Here is a 17255-nt window from a genome sequence, read left to right as displayed (position 1 = left end):
AAATGCTTTCCATACAAGCATTGTGCATCTTTTAATTTCATCCATATTTTATTCTATTGATGATATCTGTTGTTCTAAGTATATGTAATGATCTAGTTGTTTAATTTCATCATTATTGATTTTTATTATTTCTGGTTGGACATAGCTAGCTACTGAACATAATTTGGTTCTTCTTAAGGCTACGAGTCTGTAATTCATGCACAGATGAAGTAAAGATCACTATGTCCTCTGCAAGCTTAAATATCTTCCTTTTATTTTCAGACATTTCTCTTCCTAATCAAGAAGTTTGAATATTTCTTCAAGGCATGTTGTAAATAATTTTGGAGATATTGTATCACTCCTGTCTTAGACCTGTCTGTATTTTCACGGCAGGGATGTTTCAATTCAAATGAATTGCTGCTGTTGCATTTGTGTAAGCTGATTTCATGGTCCTGACATACGACTCTTCCACTTGTTGGTTTCGTAATGCTTTAAGTATTGCACGAGTTTTTACTGAATCAAAAGATTTCTCATAATCAATAAAACTAAGACATAATGATAACTGATATTCATTACACTATTTGAAAATCTGTTGTATAACTTGAATACAGTCATTATACTAAAGCTACTTCAAAAGATTGCCTGTTTTTTTTTTTGGTGGTGCTAGGTCTAGAGTTGTACAAAGCCTGAGCCAAGACTTTTGTAAACACTTTGTAAACCACTGACAATAGACTGATGGGTCAGTAGTCAGTAGGTAGTAAAAAAAAAGTCTTCTACTTTTTTTTTTAATTTTTTTTAATGTATCAGAATTAGGGTAGCCTTCTTACATGTTCTTGGTACATCATTTTTCTTCAGACATAAGGTAAATAGTTTTGCTCAGATTTTGTAGATAATTTCCCCACCTGCTTTTAGAAGTTGTGCAATAACTATTTTTCCATTCACTGTCAATCTACAGTCCACAATCAAGTTTTGATAACTCGTGAAGAGTATCATGGATCAAATCTAAGTCTAATATAAAGTTTGTCGTTTTAATTTTTTTTTTTTCTATAGTCCTTCATATGTCCATCTTTCTTTTTGGTCTCCATTCAAATCATTCTTGGCTTTCTGAAAATAATTAACTAATGCCTCATAATTATTCCAAACAACTGAAACAGACTGGAAACACGATGTTACCCATCAAATGCTTAAAATTCATTCAATTTTTAACAATACAATTAAAACAGCACAATTAAAGTGAGTTTGCAGACACCTGCAATACTCGAAAATTTTTAGGGACACAATATGCATAACATAAAATACATTAATAAATGCTTCGAATCTATCAATACCTGCAAGAGACCTTACAGTTTCACCAAGTGATAGTTCTAACTGGTGAATAGCGCAATGCCACACAATTAATGAAGGGACTGTTCTTTCATTAGTTTGGTGACTCCACTTTTGCTATTCATCATAACAGCTGCACCAACACATCACGTGACACTAACTAAATAAGATTTAAATGGCTTGAGCAAAGAATCAAATATCTTGTTTGCAGTGACCCCTTGTAAGTTCAAAAACAAATTTACAGCAGAGTTCATTCCACTGTCCAATATACAAGCTTGAATGTAAAATTAAAGCGAGTTTGTAACTTAATGTGGTTGGCTCATCAATTATTATCAAAATTTTACTGTTCGACGTGACGATTTTATTAGCCAAATTTTTTCTCATTTCATTAATTATGTGGTTCAAGATGTTAATAAGTGGTAGCTGAATGAAAAATATGAACTCTGTCAATCATATTTAATTCTTGTAGTTCAATCTATGATTCAAAATGATGAAAAGACTGATTTTCTTTGGCCCCCTTTATGCAGTGAAAAACTTTTACTGCTATTAATTTTTACCAAGATAAACTTTTAAACACGGATTTCCAAGGGACTATTTCTTGGCTTCTGCAACCTAGTTTTACAGCAGCTTTATGTCCTGCAAATAACTTATAATCAAAAATTTTCCTTCTTAAAGACAAGTAGCTGTTGCTGCCACCAAAATAAGCAGCTTTGTTGTTTGCTCATTCCTTAGGCGTTTTCATGCCCATCTTTTTTTTACACCCCAAGAGTTCCAATTTGTTTATAAAATGCACACCTAAATCTCCTATTTTGATAATTTAACTGTTTATACTTTGCAGAGAGTTATTATTATTTTTTTTTTTAATCAACAGTCCAGCAGCAATTTAGCCAGTCTTTCACATAAGTTATTCTTGATGGATGCTGATACTATCAGAAGCAAAAACAATCTTTGACATCTCTATGGTTAACTCTTTGCTCACTTTTCAATTGTTTTTAACTTCTTAACTGTGGAAAGTGAAAAGAAACAAGTAATTCTTTTCATTTTTTATTTCTGCAACTAGTTTTACAGTAGCTTTATGTCCTGCAATTTGTTCAAGATAATCTTTGTATTCCTTTTTAGATGAATAGGACATCGGCAAAAGTTGGATAAAAAATCTAATAAAATTAATGATTTATTTAACACATTCATGACAGGGATGTATCAACCTCACATGGTGTACTTGATTTTGCAGGACATGAGAATTTGTCATGTGCTTCCTGTACGTAATAACGAAAAACATCCCCACCCCCAGAGACACCATACTGCACAGATGCCAGCAAAACAAATAGTTTCATATCAATGTACTTATTTAGTGTATTTAGAGTAGAGTAATTAACATATTTAGTGTAATTAGAAAAATCTGGAATGCAAACAACCCTAAATGGTGAAAAACATCATACCACAGTCATTAGCCAAACAAAGTAAACGTTTTTTTGTAGCACACTAAATGCAACACTTGCTAATATCTCAAAATACATATAAGGAAATTTACTCATTCATATGTATTTCACTAGTTGGAAAAAACCAACCAGTTTATGTAATGAAATTTTTCAAAGGTAAATAATGTTTTGAGCTTTTATATAACATTAAGATGTTTCCAAAATTTTAGAAATAAAAGTTACAGGAAAGAAATACTGAAATTGGCATGCTACATATATTTAACAATTTGTAAAAGTGTGTCTGCCTGAAGCACAACTTGTGTGAAACATAGTCTGGAGTAAACATGTTAGTATGTAAACATGAAAGTAATTTAAAATTCTAAAAATGGCTAAAGTTTTATAAAACAAATATCTTAGCAATAGACAGTGAAAAAAAATGCAAATTTCATCAAATAACTATTCTTATTTGAATACTACATAAAAGTATTAAAAAATGACCGAATATTACAAATTTCTAAATGTACCACATCAGTGTTAACCTTTGTTAACATGTTTCACTGTTAACAAAGGTGCCAATGCAATACTATTGCATAATATTCCTAAAAAAGTACTAGTTACGATGAAACCAATGGCCATGGTGGAGTCAATCAATAAATGACAATACAGAAATCTGTCCTGAATGATTAGCTAAGACAGATGAAAAACATACCTAAAAGGCTTCATTTGGCAACAAAAACTACTAAAATAAATGATAATATACATTCTTTGCTTGAAAACAGAAATGGACATTTATTATCCTTTATTTTAATAATTTCAATGTCAAATAAAGCCTTGAAAGCTCTTTTCATCTATGTTTTATGACAGCCAAGAGTTCACTTACAAAAAGTTAAGACTTTCAAATATGAGATTTTATGACAATGATAAGCAGATTTTTGCTCTCATAAGATTTCTGCCTGAACTGATTTAAAAGTTTGAAACAGCTGTCAGGCCTACAGAACCCTAATTAAATGTATTATTAAAAGGTGAATACAAGCAGAGTTCACTGCTTTTTAAGAAATTCAACTAGTAAATTTCATGCTTCAAAGGTCGTATTTTTGCAAAAAGTCACTATGATTTTTTTTTTTAATTTTAAAGGCCCTGTTTCATTATTTAATCAAAAACTAGTAGTGAATATTTATTATCCTTTCTTTCTAATAACACTTACCTAATTTTTAGGCATACTGCCTGGTTATCAGGAATGTATTTACATAATAAGGAATGAAGTTGAGAATGCCCCATTCCAGTGACTAATGCAAGACAGTGGCAAGCCAACCTAAGGAGCAGAGGAGGAAAAAATTAATCACAACAATTTACTTTTATTTTACTCCCAAATTAATATGTATAAAATATGAAAACACTGGTCAATTCATTCTAACTCAATCTTCATTCATTCTTTTTTACAGCTGTCTAAACAGTATACAATATACAGATCAAATATTTAAAATTGTTTGCTTAAGTTTTTGTCCTTTCATAGTACTAATATGTTATAGGTTGAACAACCTCTTAAGTATGGGATTATCTTGAAGAAAAAAAAAATGTCCTGGATTAGATCTGCTTATACATTCTAGGAAGCTAATGATGTTAAGTTTCTAATATCTTAATATATGATCCTACCATTGATACCATCTGTTCACTTCTCAATTTTTCTTATATTTCTCATATCAGTGTTCTGGGATCTGCAATCAAATATTTTATTTCGTAATCCAACTCTTTCAGATTCATAACTTAAAACTGATTTAAACAATGTATTATATATTGCTAGTTTAGTGTTCTGGCTAATTCTCTCTTATTCCATATCAATTTATTCAACTGGCTCCCACTATACTGACTTTATTTATTCCATTGTATATTTGGAAATTTAATTTACCACCTTCATTAAAAGTTATGCCTAAAGAGCAACAAAATTTAACACTTTTTCTATCAGTTCTCCATTAATCTTTAGCATATTCCTGCCATTTTCACAGCTTCTGTCTTTTTAACAATGATTTATACAAACTTAGTTTATATAAATTTAGTAATTCAATTTAAAGTGGGTTTATTTTATTTATTTATTATCATCTGAATAACTAACCAAGTAAACATTTCTGATTTCGATATCGAGGACATTAGGGATGGCAAGCACCTTTGCTTTCACTTGATTTTACATTTAACCATATTCCTATACATTCTTCGATTCTAATTGTTAACTCAGCAACTTAACATGTTCGCTACCACATGCCAAGCACTTTCATTTCTACAAGGTCAGTACGAGTTATCTCGTAGCTGGCTTATCAGACAGAATTTTGTTTCATACGGCAACTACGAGTAATCTCGTATCATCCCCAACCTATGTCTTACATGCGCTGACGACTGTGTAACTTGAGTTCAGAGTCAATAACATTCAGCATTCAGTGCAGTAAGGTTGATTGCATCTAGTCTTACAATTATTTAAAATTATCTAAATAAAAACCTTCAATTACGCCATGGCAGTAAAAGAAAGCTTAGTGATGAAGAATTAGAAGTTTAAGCTAATATGAGTGATGATGAATGGAATGAATTATTTGGTTCCGATTCTGAAGATGATTATAATCCTACAGACGACTCTAGCGATGACTCAGATGATGATATATCGTATATAAATATATGTATATGTTGAAAAAACTTCAAAAAATTGCTTTATTTGCATTAATAAATACACAGTTTATGAAACAATACCTCTTGTAATATACTATACTTTTGCTGAAATTATTTTCCTTCTACCAAGCCCCTAGACGTGCTCTCTGCTTTATTCGCAAGCCAAGGGTCAAAATTAACATGCTTATACTATCCGAGTAAAATTAACTTGCTTAATCCGGATTAACTCATGCTTGGCATAGGAGGTCAGTAATGTATGTCGATTACCAACATAATAGTATATTTGTAGTTGGCTTGTGAGGCTCATATACCAACTATGAGTATACTCGTAGTTGGCAGTGAATGTGTTAAGCATATAAATTCCTTATACCATCAGTGATACCCAATTCGGCTTTAGAAACGGTTTGGGAACAAGAGAGGCGCTTTTCTGTTCTCAGATCTTATTCCAAAAATATATTGACCAAAACAAGGAAATATTCATTTGCTTCATCGACTTCGAGAAAGCATCTGACAAAGCCCAACATGCTAAAATGATTGTACTATTAAAAGGAATTGGATTAGATGGTAAAGACATCAGGATCATTCAAAACTTATATTGGAACCAAAAGGCATCTGATTCAAGTTGATGACATTATTACAGACTCCATTAACATCAAACGAGGAGTAAGGCAAGGATGTATGCTGTCACCTCTTCTTTTTAACATATACTCAGAAGCAATATTTCAAAAAGTCTTGGAAGGAAGGAAGGAAGGGGATTAGTGTAAATGGTGAAATCGTCAGTAACATCCGATATGCTGATGACACAGCTCTCCTGGCAATATTCAAGATCTTCAAAATCTTCTGGAACTAATAAATGAAGAGAGTGAAAAAATGGAATTAAAAATAAATATCACCAAAACTAAATTCATGGTCATAAGTAAGAAACCAATTTTTAATTCAGCACTTTCTTTAAATGAAAACAAAGAGAAAGAGTGGCAAAGTTTAAATATCTCGGATGCTGATTAAATGAAGATTGCAATCCAGAAATAGAAATAAAAGTTAGAATTGAAATGGCAAGAAAAAATTTTCTCTTGATGAAATCAACACTGTGTAACTGCAGTTTAAACTTAGAGCTTAGAGTACGCATGGTTAAATGCTATATATGGTCTGTATAGCTGTACGGTGCAGAAACTTGGACCTTAAACTTGGACATCAATAAAAAGACTTGAAGCCTTCGAGATGTGGTTATACAGACGAATGTTAAAAATCCCATGGACAGCAAAAACGTCCAATCAGGAAGTACTCGAACAAATGGGGAAATCACGTGAACTTTTAGATACCATAAAAAGAAGGAAAACAGCATATCTTGGTCACCTACTTCATAATGAAAAATATAAGACACTTCAATTGATTATAAAAGGAAAGATAAATGGAAGAAGAGGACAAGGAAGATGAAGAAAATCTTGGCTGGCAGACATCAGACAGTGGACTGGCATGAGCTCTGAGGGACTATTCAGAGTGGCTGAGAATCACTCAAAATTTGCCAAGGTGGTCGCCGAACTCTGATAGGAGATGGCACTCAAAGAAGAAGATACCATACACAGTATACAGCAATGAAAATAAATTTAAAAAAGAGATATCTAACATGAGTATCACTCCAAGAGAGGGTGTTAGAGAAGCATAGAAGGGTGACTTTGCCGGTCCCACTAACCCAAACTGATAAACTTCAAGTTCCATTTCTATATGGACATTCTTTGTGCAGCATGTTTACCATTGCTGTCAAAAACCAAAAAAATCTAACAACAGATCAATATCAATGTTTGTATACAGCTAAGAAAAATCACATCGAAACCTTACAAATAGCTTATGGAGATGAGACACTCTCCCAAACAGAAACATTTTGAGTTTAAGCATTATAAAAAAAAAAAAAAAAAAGGCAGAGAGGATTTAACAATGATCCTTCAAGTAGATGACATGGGGGAGAAAGGAGAAAACAATCCTCCCTGTGAACAATGCATGCCATTTGCTAGCAAATTATTGCTGATTAATATTAAGAATGCCAGTATGCATTCTCAGTAAAGTTGATTTTTAGAAATTGCATATATCAAAAGCATACTGAGAGCATTCTTCAATCACAAGAGAATAATCCATAAGGAATTCATTATAGAAGAAAAGAACTGTTGCCAAATCAGTGTGGATGACAGCTGTTACATGACAATGTGCCAGACATCACTGGCTCAGAAGTAGGTTGCAGTATTCGACCACCCTCCCTACTCTGACCTGCCTATATCAAGCCTTTGTTTCCTGTTTCCCACTGAAAGTAAGACTGAAATGATTTATTTGACATTTTATGTCATAAATAAATAAAAACTCAATCTTATTTTGAATAATTCAAAATAAACAACAGAAACCGAATGCTGCTTTTCCCAACACACACACATACAAACCTTAATAATTCTTGCAAAAACTTCCATATCCACAGCCTTAACAGCAAACAAATGAATGCACCACCACTTACAGTCATCCAAACTAGGCCAGTTATTCCTGAAGGAATCCAAGTCAGTGAGTGCAACGACTACCCCAAACTACACCTTACACAGTTCCTTCAGGTGTAGATATTTCTGGTATTCATCAGAATTGAGATCCCATGTCAGAGAATAGAAACGTCAAATCTCCTCTTTTCAATCTCTCTGCCTCAAAATTTGTTAACCAAATTTTGTTGCAGTCATCTGCTGTATTTTTTATTTCTTAACCAATTTTTTTTTTTGCATTTATTTCCAGTATTTTTTTTATCTTTTGAGTTCTGATAATCGCTCTGATTTCAATGACTACCTATATCTAAAAGCTTCATTTTCTGAAATATCCAAATAGCAAAGTCACATTCCTTATGAACTTCATTCACAACTCAACCTGGCTTCACTAACTCTAGTGATCAAGTGGTTATAGTGCTGAGATATATTTACCATTAGCATGACCTAATACAAACAGTCCAGTCCACCTACCAACAAGAATATAAGGCAATCCTCACCATCCCGATGCCATCTTAAAATTCTCCTCCAAAAAATACACAGTAAATGTCAATATCCTTCTTGGTAACTTAACAATCTTGTCCAAGTTACTTCATTGTGGAGTAAACAACTCACCCAGCCATTCTTGGTCTCTGGCATTACATGAGAACCAAATGAGCAGCCCTCGATTCGGTCATGTTATGCCAGAACTTCTCCTATTCCTTTCTATGTTCCCACTACTGATTGCATTGTCCTAACCTAAATACATGATAAGAGTGAACAGCATGAAGGTCTTGCTGTTCACTCAAGACCTTCATGCTGTTCAATACTCAATTCTGACCAAAATTCCCAACAACTATGTGTGTCAAGGCTTTCCCACAAGTGAACAAGGCAGCACGCAACAAAAACAAATCTATATCTGAATAGACTAAATGCTGTAAATTTGCCTTATTGGCTGTAAAGCATTCTGGTCTGGTCCATCTGCAAAGCCAGTTATGTAAATTTTGCTTGTCCAGGCTCTCACATCCACATCATCAAATACCTAACATGTACCCTCAGAGGGTGTGCAGTGTAAAATCTCGCGAGAAAGTATTTCTTTAAGAGAATTTTCGCTAAAGATTTTACAATTTTTTTGTCTGAGTTTATAAGAAAAAAATGTGCTTAGTAAGATGTAAAAATATAAAAGAAGAATTTGCTGTTAGAATACACCTGCACGTTAGACTTATTGGTAAAAGCTTAAGAGGAGTCAAGCCGGATTAGCGCTGAATACCACCGAAATTGTACAGTCAGGCAGCAATGATGTCAATTCTTTCATTGCTTCTGGCTAATCCTGGAATATTATTAATTAAGAACAAAGGACTGAAAATGGAATAAAAGACAATGCAGCACGTGGTTCTGGGCTTTTTTTGATCCTTGGTCTCTTGCTTGGCTCTTCACCTGCGAGGTCTACGGGGCTCTAATTACCTCAATCCAGGAGAATCATTCTTCCCACCGCCGGTGGCTGATGTTTCTCCGTCGCCAACTCTCTCTAGGCTCTGGGTAGCTATGGCAGAACCCCAGCGCATCTGACGAAGGAAAGCTCTCAAGGATTGACTGGACGGAAGATGTTCCAGTTTCAATGTGTGTTATGGAATGTAAGTCGGGCTTTCCTCTCGAGATTGTTAGCAAGTAAATCATTATTTTGCTATAGTATGTTATGTGAATGTAACTCGAAATCGTAAAGGATTGAGAAAGGTTACTTGTTAACTGGCAGGTAAATTGAATGTGAAATTAGGGAAAAATATGTATCGTTAAGTATGTCTAATTCACAGGTTGCTTGTGATAGTGTCTGAATTAGTATCATTTAAGTATTGAATGTGTTGGAAGAAAGTTAATGTAATTCCTCCTGGAATATTTAGGCATGATTGTAAGCCAAGTTGTGTCATATAAGACACTTTTATTTCAAGGCACAATAGGTTTTCTGTTACTGAACGCACTATAGTTTCTTTTGCTCAGATAGCAAGTAGTTTTGTGTGTTAAAGTGCTTTTGATTAAGTTAATCTTTTATTAACTTTTAGATGCTCTGTATATCTTTTAGTTTGATAATAAACATGTTTTTGTTTTGTAATTACCTGGTTCTCATTCCTTAGCCAATGCACTATCCTGAAAATATTAACGAGCCTGCGGGAGTAGAATACAGTAACGAGTCACGACTTGCATATAAAGATATTGTATAGAAGTATTAACTAATTTTTTGTTATATTCTCGTCTGACTTTCAAACATAAAAAGATCAAATAAATTTCTTAATTGATAGTGTGCGATTGCTCAGGGACTGTCATGTTAGATAGACTTACAACATGAGGTCTAACTAACCAAAGAAAAGAGGGGGGGGGGGAATAAGTTTAAGTAAGAATGTAGATAAATAAAACAGATAAATAAATAAGAATAAGTTATAATAAAGAAAACGACATTTTACATACAGGATATTATCTTGATAGTAATACATTTTATTATTTATTTAGTGCATGGCAATCTACATGCAGTTATGAAGGTACATAAATCAAAATAAATATGTAAAAAGTAAGTGACAAACAATTAGAATAAAACAAAACACTTATATAATAAGATCAAGTTGTCTGATCCAGTCTATAGCAGGCGTTGTCGCCTCAAGGAAGTCGTTTCTTTGGCCTGTGTATGCACGAAGACTGCACTCAGAAGAAATGTGGTGGATTGATTGATTCGGGTGCCCGCAGTCACTTTCCGGTGAGGGAATTTTTCCCCACTTGTACAGAGAGCTTTCACCTCTTCCATGTTTGGTGCGAATCCTATTCGGTGTTATCCATGTATTTCGGCTCAGTTCCATACCCGAGATGTTGAGATAATACCTATCAAACCAAGTTTCGAGTTGGGCATTGGTATTTATGCTCCACATTCATTTCCATTGTTCTTTGGTATTGTAGTTGGTCGTTTTCAGGTGTTTAGCTTCACGGAGAGGAGCCTTTCTTGATTTCAGTCTGTTGAGCTGTAGCTCTAGTATGTCGTTGTGTATAGGCAATTCAGTATTTCTGAGTATTTCATCATATTCTCGTAGTAGAACATCGTGTCTTCGTAGGTTTGGTGGTATTAAGTTACTGGCTCCCAGCATTGTGAGCCAGTAAACAGGAGTTGTTTTTATGGTTTCAGTGATAAGTCACGTTGTGGTGTTAAGCTGGCAGTCAATTAGTTTGGTATGGCAGCTGTTGAGCCAAACTGGAGCGCAGTACTCAGCCAATGAAAAAAAACAATTTGAGTGCGGATGTTCGTAATGTGGTTGCTGCTGCACCCCAAGAAGTGCCACATAATTTCTGGATGATGTTGTTTCTAGTTCTTATTTTTTCAGCTGTGTTTTCAGCGTGTTTCCTATATGATAAGGTGCGATCAAGTGTAACTGCTAGGTATTTAGGATATTTGTTATGGTGTAGAACTGAATTTCCAAATCGGATGTTCAGCTCGTCATGTGCCAGTTTATTGCTGAGATGGAATGTTAATACTTCAGTTTTACCTTGGCTTAGTTGCAGTATCCATTTTTTAAAGTAGGTATGCATAGCAGCAAGGTCGTTTGTGAGAGTTTTCTTTGTTTGTCTTAGTTCTCTATTTCTGGTGGCTAATGCTATGTCATCTGCATAGCAGAATTTTCTAGATACTGTATCTGGTAGGTCAGCTATGTATAGGTTAAATAAGAGGGGGGGGGAAGTACTGAGCTTTGCGGTAAGCCGTTGTTGAGTTTCTTCTGATTACTGATATTTTCTCCAAGGATAACATAGAAATATCTAATGCTGAGCATATTATTAACAATGCTGTATTGTTCTTTGGCACAGTAGTATTCATTAATTATACAGTATGCCCTCTCTCTCTCCAGACAGTGTCATATGCGGCAGTTAAATCAGGGAAAACTACAGAAATCTTTAGGTTTTGCTGAAAGCCCACTTCAATGAATGATCTCAGCACCAGAACCTGGTTACAACAACTGCAATTGGGCCTAAAGCCTGCCTGTTCTATCGGAACATGTTCAGGGATGGTGTTGCTTATGTGGTTGTACAATAGTTTTTCCAATAGTTTATATGAACAGCTTAGTAGTGCGACTGGATGATCATTTTGTGGGTTGTCAGTTGATTTTCCGGTTTTGGGAAGGGTTATGATCTTAGCTCTCTTAAATTCCTTTGGCAACAAGCCGATGTTCATTATTTCCAAGTAGAAACGGGAGAGCCATTTTTTGGTATTTTTTTGTCAGCATGAATAAGAAATTCCGGGTTGATACAAATATGGGGCCTTTCCCATATTTGTATCAACTAGTGCATTGTTGATTTCCTCATTGCTAAAGGGTCTTGCATATTCTGATTCATCTTGTAGTTTTGCCTTCAAGTCTCTGGCTTCTCTTTTAACTTCGATGGTATGGTTTCTATCACGTTGGCATCTCGAGATTCTAGTCATGTGGTTAGCAACTTGGTTTGGTGTAACATCCGTCTTTTTTAGTAGTCATGTTGTCACACCTCCTAGATTCCGTAATACACTCCAGGCCTTCCTGTTGGAGTGCCTGTGTTGTGTCGCCTTTTTTCTTATTACAACTATTTTCAACCCTTGTGCTATATCTCCGTTATACACTCAATCGGGTACCACGTGGTACCTCTGAGGGACAATGGAATTTCCTCGAGATCGAGGCAGTACCAGAGTATCTGAGATTTACTTCTCGTAAAACGCCAAGAAATTTATTTGTTTCGCTGCGCCACTTAGCGCTATTAGATTATTAATATTAACAACCAAGAGGTAATCTCAGGACAGTACTTAATGATACCTATCAACTCTGCAGACGTGGCCAAAATTTACCCTTTTCTAATATCCCGCATAGGTTCGTAACATTTTTATAAGAGGTGCATCGGATTCCAGAAATCACAGAAAGCCCTTGTTAGAATCAAAAGCAAGGTTTATTATATCTCAAAAGTTGATACACTTAATAACATTAGTTTAAATCCCACTAACATACTTATAACATATTATGCAGTAGCTATCTAAAGTAAGAACTATATTAACACTCTCTAATGCATTATTCATGTATTATTATCACAATTATTCTAAAACTCAGTAGCTCTGTCAGACTACACAAGATAACATTCATATCTTTCACAATCTCTTTATAATTTATCAATTCTTTACTCTAAACATATCCTTAACTTCATTCAATATAACAGCGAACTTTAACACAGCGACAGACAGTAAGATCAAATTCAATAGCTTTCTAAAGTGATAGCAATACAATCTTATTCTATATCATTAATGTCCTTTTTCCATAACATATCAACGTGGCACAAATCTTTCATTCATATTCAGTGAAACACAAAATAAAGTCTACTTATCTTCCCTATTTGGTTCTTTATTGCATCATAGGTTCACAGGAAACTGGCTTTCTGTGGAGACCAGACTTGCTTTTTCCGCTGAGAATACGGCCGCTGAGACCCGCAACTGCCTTAATCGGATCCTCCAGTACGGAGGCACTGCCACCCCTTACCACCGCAAGAGACGAACACCCAGGAGATCCAGGAACAAATTATATTTCCTTATATTTCCCTCTTTTCTTCTTGGCGTTTCTCGCCCTTTTCAATGTCCAGCCAACTCTCACGTGCTATTACGTCACGCCGTCCATCCTCTCCCCCACTATTGCACGTACGCTGACGTCACGTTATGTAGTGAATGATCTATTGGAGGTATGCATTCTAGCTTTTATTTCTGTACTATTATTATCTCAAGTAATCAATGGCAAACTGTCCGCACGGTTAGCCTAGTAGCTTTGCGCTTCGCAACCACATGCCTGTGGAAAGAGTGTCCTGGATTCGATTCCTGTTGCCAACGTGAGGAGCTTAAGGATCTTCCTCAGCCATAGCCAAGTTAGCCGGTCTTGGGCATGGACATCAGGGTCCCCCCCCCGCAAGCAGGCAAACCGGCCCTGTGAACACACACGGATCTACAGCCATAAATACTTAACCCCCCATCATGAGGGGGCTCAACTCGCCCCAATAGGGACAGGGGAGAAAGGGAGGAAACTTCATATGAATAAATAAATAAATGGCAACTGGTCATTTTCCCCTTGATTGTGATTTCTACATACACCTAAATATTCAGTTTTATCCAGGTTGATTTGTAATCCTAATTGTTCAGCAGCAGTTTTGAGTTTTCTAAATGTTATTGTAATGTCTTCAATATTTTTTCCAACAAGGCATACATCATCTGAACATCCTAATATTATTGTTCTATTTATCTTTTACAGTTTCTTGAATACATTTTTATAATGATAAATTAAAAAGGATAGGAAAAATGGCATCTCCTTGCTTCAATCCTGTCTTAATATAAAAAAATTCAGATTTAATTCCATTAGCCAATACCATGCTCGAGGTGTCAGTGGTGAAAATTTTTGATTAAACATATTACCTTATGAAGTATTCTTAGTTCATCTAATACTCCTCAAAGGTCTTCTCTATAAATGCTATCATATGCTTTTCTAAAAGTCTATAAATAAAATATGGACCAGCAGTAAAAAATGGATCAACTGTTTGATCCATTTCTTTGAAATTCAGCTTGATATTTACCTATATTTTCTTCAGCATAAGTTAAGATTCTTTTTAGTACAATATTAGATAAAATTTTGTAGCCTGCTGACAGAAGCAATATTCCTATGTAATTTTCACATTCATTTTTGTTTTCCTTTTATGTACCAGAATGATTAGAGATTCTTTCCATTCTGCAGGTATCTCTTCTTTTTCCCAATATTAAATTTACCAGCTTATATATACGAGTAGTTAATTCACTTACCCCATATCAGTTTGGCTACTATTTCATCAGTACTTGGTGCCTTTGAGATGTTTTATATTTTCTTATACTTCAGCTAGCAAAAGTTTAAATATTTCTGGGTGACAAGTATGATGAGTATTCTGTTTAAAAAACCCAGCAGATTCATCATAATTTAAGAGTTTGTTAAAGTCCTCTCTCCACTTATTTGCTATTTCATCTCTAGTGGCTAGTGTTTGTCCATTGCTATTGTTGATTATTGTTTTCAGAGGTGGGCCTGTTTTTTGGTTTTTAATTTCATGGAAAAATTTTCTAGGATTATCTACTGTAAAGTATTTCTGGATTTCTTCAGTGAAATTTTTCTTTTCTGTTGTCTGATTATTTTATTGGCTTCCTTGCTGCTCTCTTTGTATCTCTGAGTGACATGAATATCAGTTGGGTTATTAAGCCAAATGCCTCTATCTGTTTTTTTTCTTTTTCTTTACTGCCAGTTCACATTCTTCAATAAACCATTTTTTATGCTTTATTTTACTTTGAATTCCAACTAGGTTTTCTGCTGCTATTTTTATGCTATCCTTGATATGATTCTAGATATTTTCAATATTTTCATTCTCTTCCAGCTGCATATTTTTCAATTTCTGCTTATTTTTTATCTTTTCTTCTCTCTTCTGTTTTATGTAGTTTGTTAATATTGTCTCTCAGTTGATTTGCAAAAATATTTTGCAAATCAACTGAGAAATATACTGAGAAAAAAATGTGTTGAAAAATATTTACTGTTTATTTTAACCTTAAGAATAGCACCAATTAGAAAATGGTCACTATCACACTCCACTACTCTGAAGCTCCAACATGGAAATCTTTTACTGATTATGATATGGTCTATTTGATTGAATTTATGTCCATCACAAGATTTCCATGTTTGTTTGTGTATATTCTTCTTCATAAACAAGTGCTGCTTATTATTAAATTTCTGGATGCAGCCAAATTAATATTTGTCTCCTCACAAAGACTTTGGTTTCCAAAAATTTTTTTATATATTTCTTCTTTTCCAATTTTTGCAAAGTGATTATATCCTGTCGTGGAATTTTTTCAAGGATTAATTCTATTTATTCACAGAATTCATCTTTTATTTCCTCTTCTGCAGCTAATGTAGGTGTGTTTCATTAATAAAGGTTATCTTGAACCATGTTGCTTGTACTCTTAGCTTGCTTATTCTTTTATTAAAAGCTTCAAATTCGTTCAGAGGTGACCACAATTCATTGTAAGTATGATAATTATGTTTGTTTTATGCATGAGTTTTTCTTTGTGTGGTGTTTAAGACTGTAAAATTTAGCAGTTGCACCACTTTGCTTTTTAAAATCATTTATTTTTTAATAATTTGTTTGAAAATAACTACATGAATGACAAACAAATAAAATGAATTTGTCATTATTTTGCATTACAAATGTGTATGATACAGAAAAAGATAAAGAAATGCAGATGATACAGCCTGCTGTATCATGTTCATTTCTTTATTTAATACTCAGGAAAAGGCGCATTCTATAATACTACTAGTTAAGAAGATGGCATCCCTACTTTGCTCTCAAGGACATTGGCAAATTTCAATCACAGTGTAGCACAAATATTTCAAAGTCTTTTTTTTTTAAAAAAAAAAAAAATTCAGGTGGTGGTTAATTTTTACTGTCAGTATGAGACCACTACTTTTCCTTACTGGTGGTGTAAAGCAACACAAAAAAATACCATGTTTTTTTCCCTTCTTTCCCTCTATGTCTCTCTCAAACAGAGTTCTCTAATGGGTTATAGATATTAAACATTTTGTGAATAGGATATCATAAAACTATTAAAGTGCATGAGGATGCAATTAATTTGTTTAAGCTATCAATATTAAATGTTAAAATATTAGAGTGTTTTCAACTGAGCAATGCTTGGATTTTAAAATAATTAATCCTACAGATTTTAAACTTTTATAAGACTAACCACGTATATTCCCATAAAAATTTCTACATTAAAAAGAATGCAATTAAAAAAAGTACTAATGTAAATTTAAGTCCTAGTAATATCTGCAATATTGGCAGGTATTTGAGTTATAATACTTAGAAATAGTAATTTTTTTCCCTAGATCTTTACTTCAGTTAACTAAAAATGAAACTGGTACTAAGTCTTATAACTCAAAAAATCTGCACACAACTAATTATTTAATTATTCTATTTGGCAGCCTGTATTAGGTAGTTTTTTTTTTTTAATTAAAAATTGAGTTCTGAAGGAGTTAGATTTTATTTCTTTAATAATGAGTTTCATAATGTTACTTTATCCTATTTCTTTTTTCTAGGCATTGATTTCCACTTAAAATTTAAACTGAAGGAAATTTTTTTTCATTTTTTACCTTGTCCAAAAGAAGATAATTCACTGGTAGCAAAGAGAGAGAGAGAGAGAATAAAATGAATTCTTCCTGGACTCTCCAGTTTTGTTGACTAAATACAAACAGCCAGAAAATTTCAGAATTTATAGGCATAACATATTTGGCTCATTACAGTAACTGCTTTAGCATAATCTAAACAACCAACCAACCAACTAATCATCTTTACCTTAAACTGAAATTTC

General features: G+C 33.8%; 1 protein-coding gene across 1 annotated transcript in view; it reads right to left on the bottom strand.

Annotated features, from left to right (window-relative positions):
• LOC150096239 (midasin) overlaps window positions 1-17255 on the bottom strand; it is a 1081806-nt gene that overhangs the window by 1026955 nt on the left and 37596 nt on the right. The window contains exon 5 of the mRNA XM_090409469.1: window positions 3925-4032. Within this exon, the coding sequence (XP_090265595.1) occupies window positions 3925-4032 (108 nt within the window). The remainder of the gene's footprint in view (window positions 1-3924; window positions 4033-17255) is intronic.

Source organism: Typopeltis vanoorti, chromosome 19 (assembly GCF_054136105.1).
Source record: "Typopeltis vanoorti isolate ZY-2024b chromosome 19, IOZ_Tvanoo_1.0, whole genome shotgun sequence".
Taxonomy (NCBI): Eukaryota; Metazoa; Arthropoda; class Arachnida; order Uropygi; family Thelyphonidae; genus Typopeltis; species Typopeltis vanoorti.
Note: the sequence above shows the minus strand (reverse complement) of the source record. Positions and strands in the feature narration are given on the sequence as shown.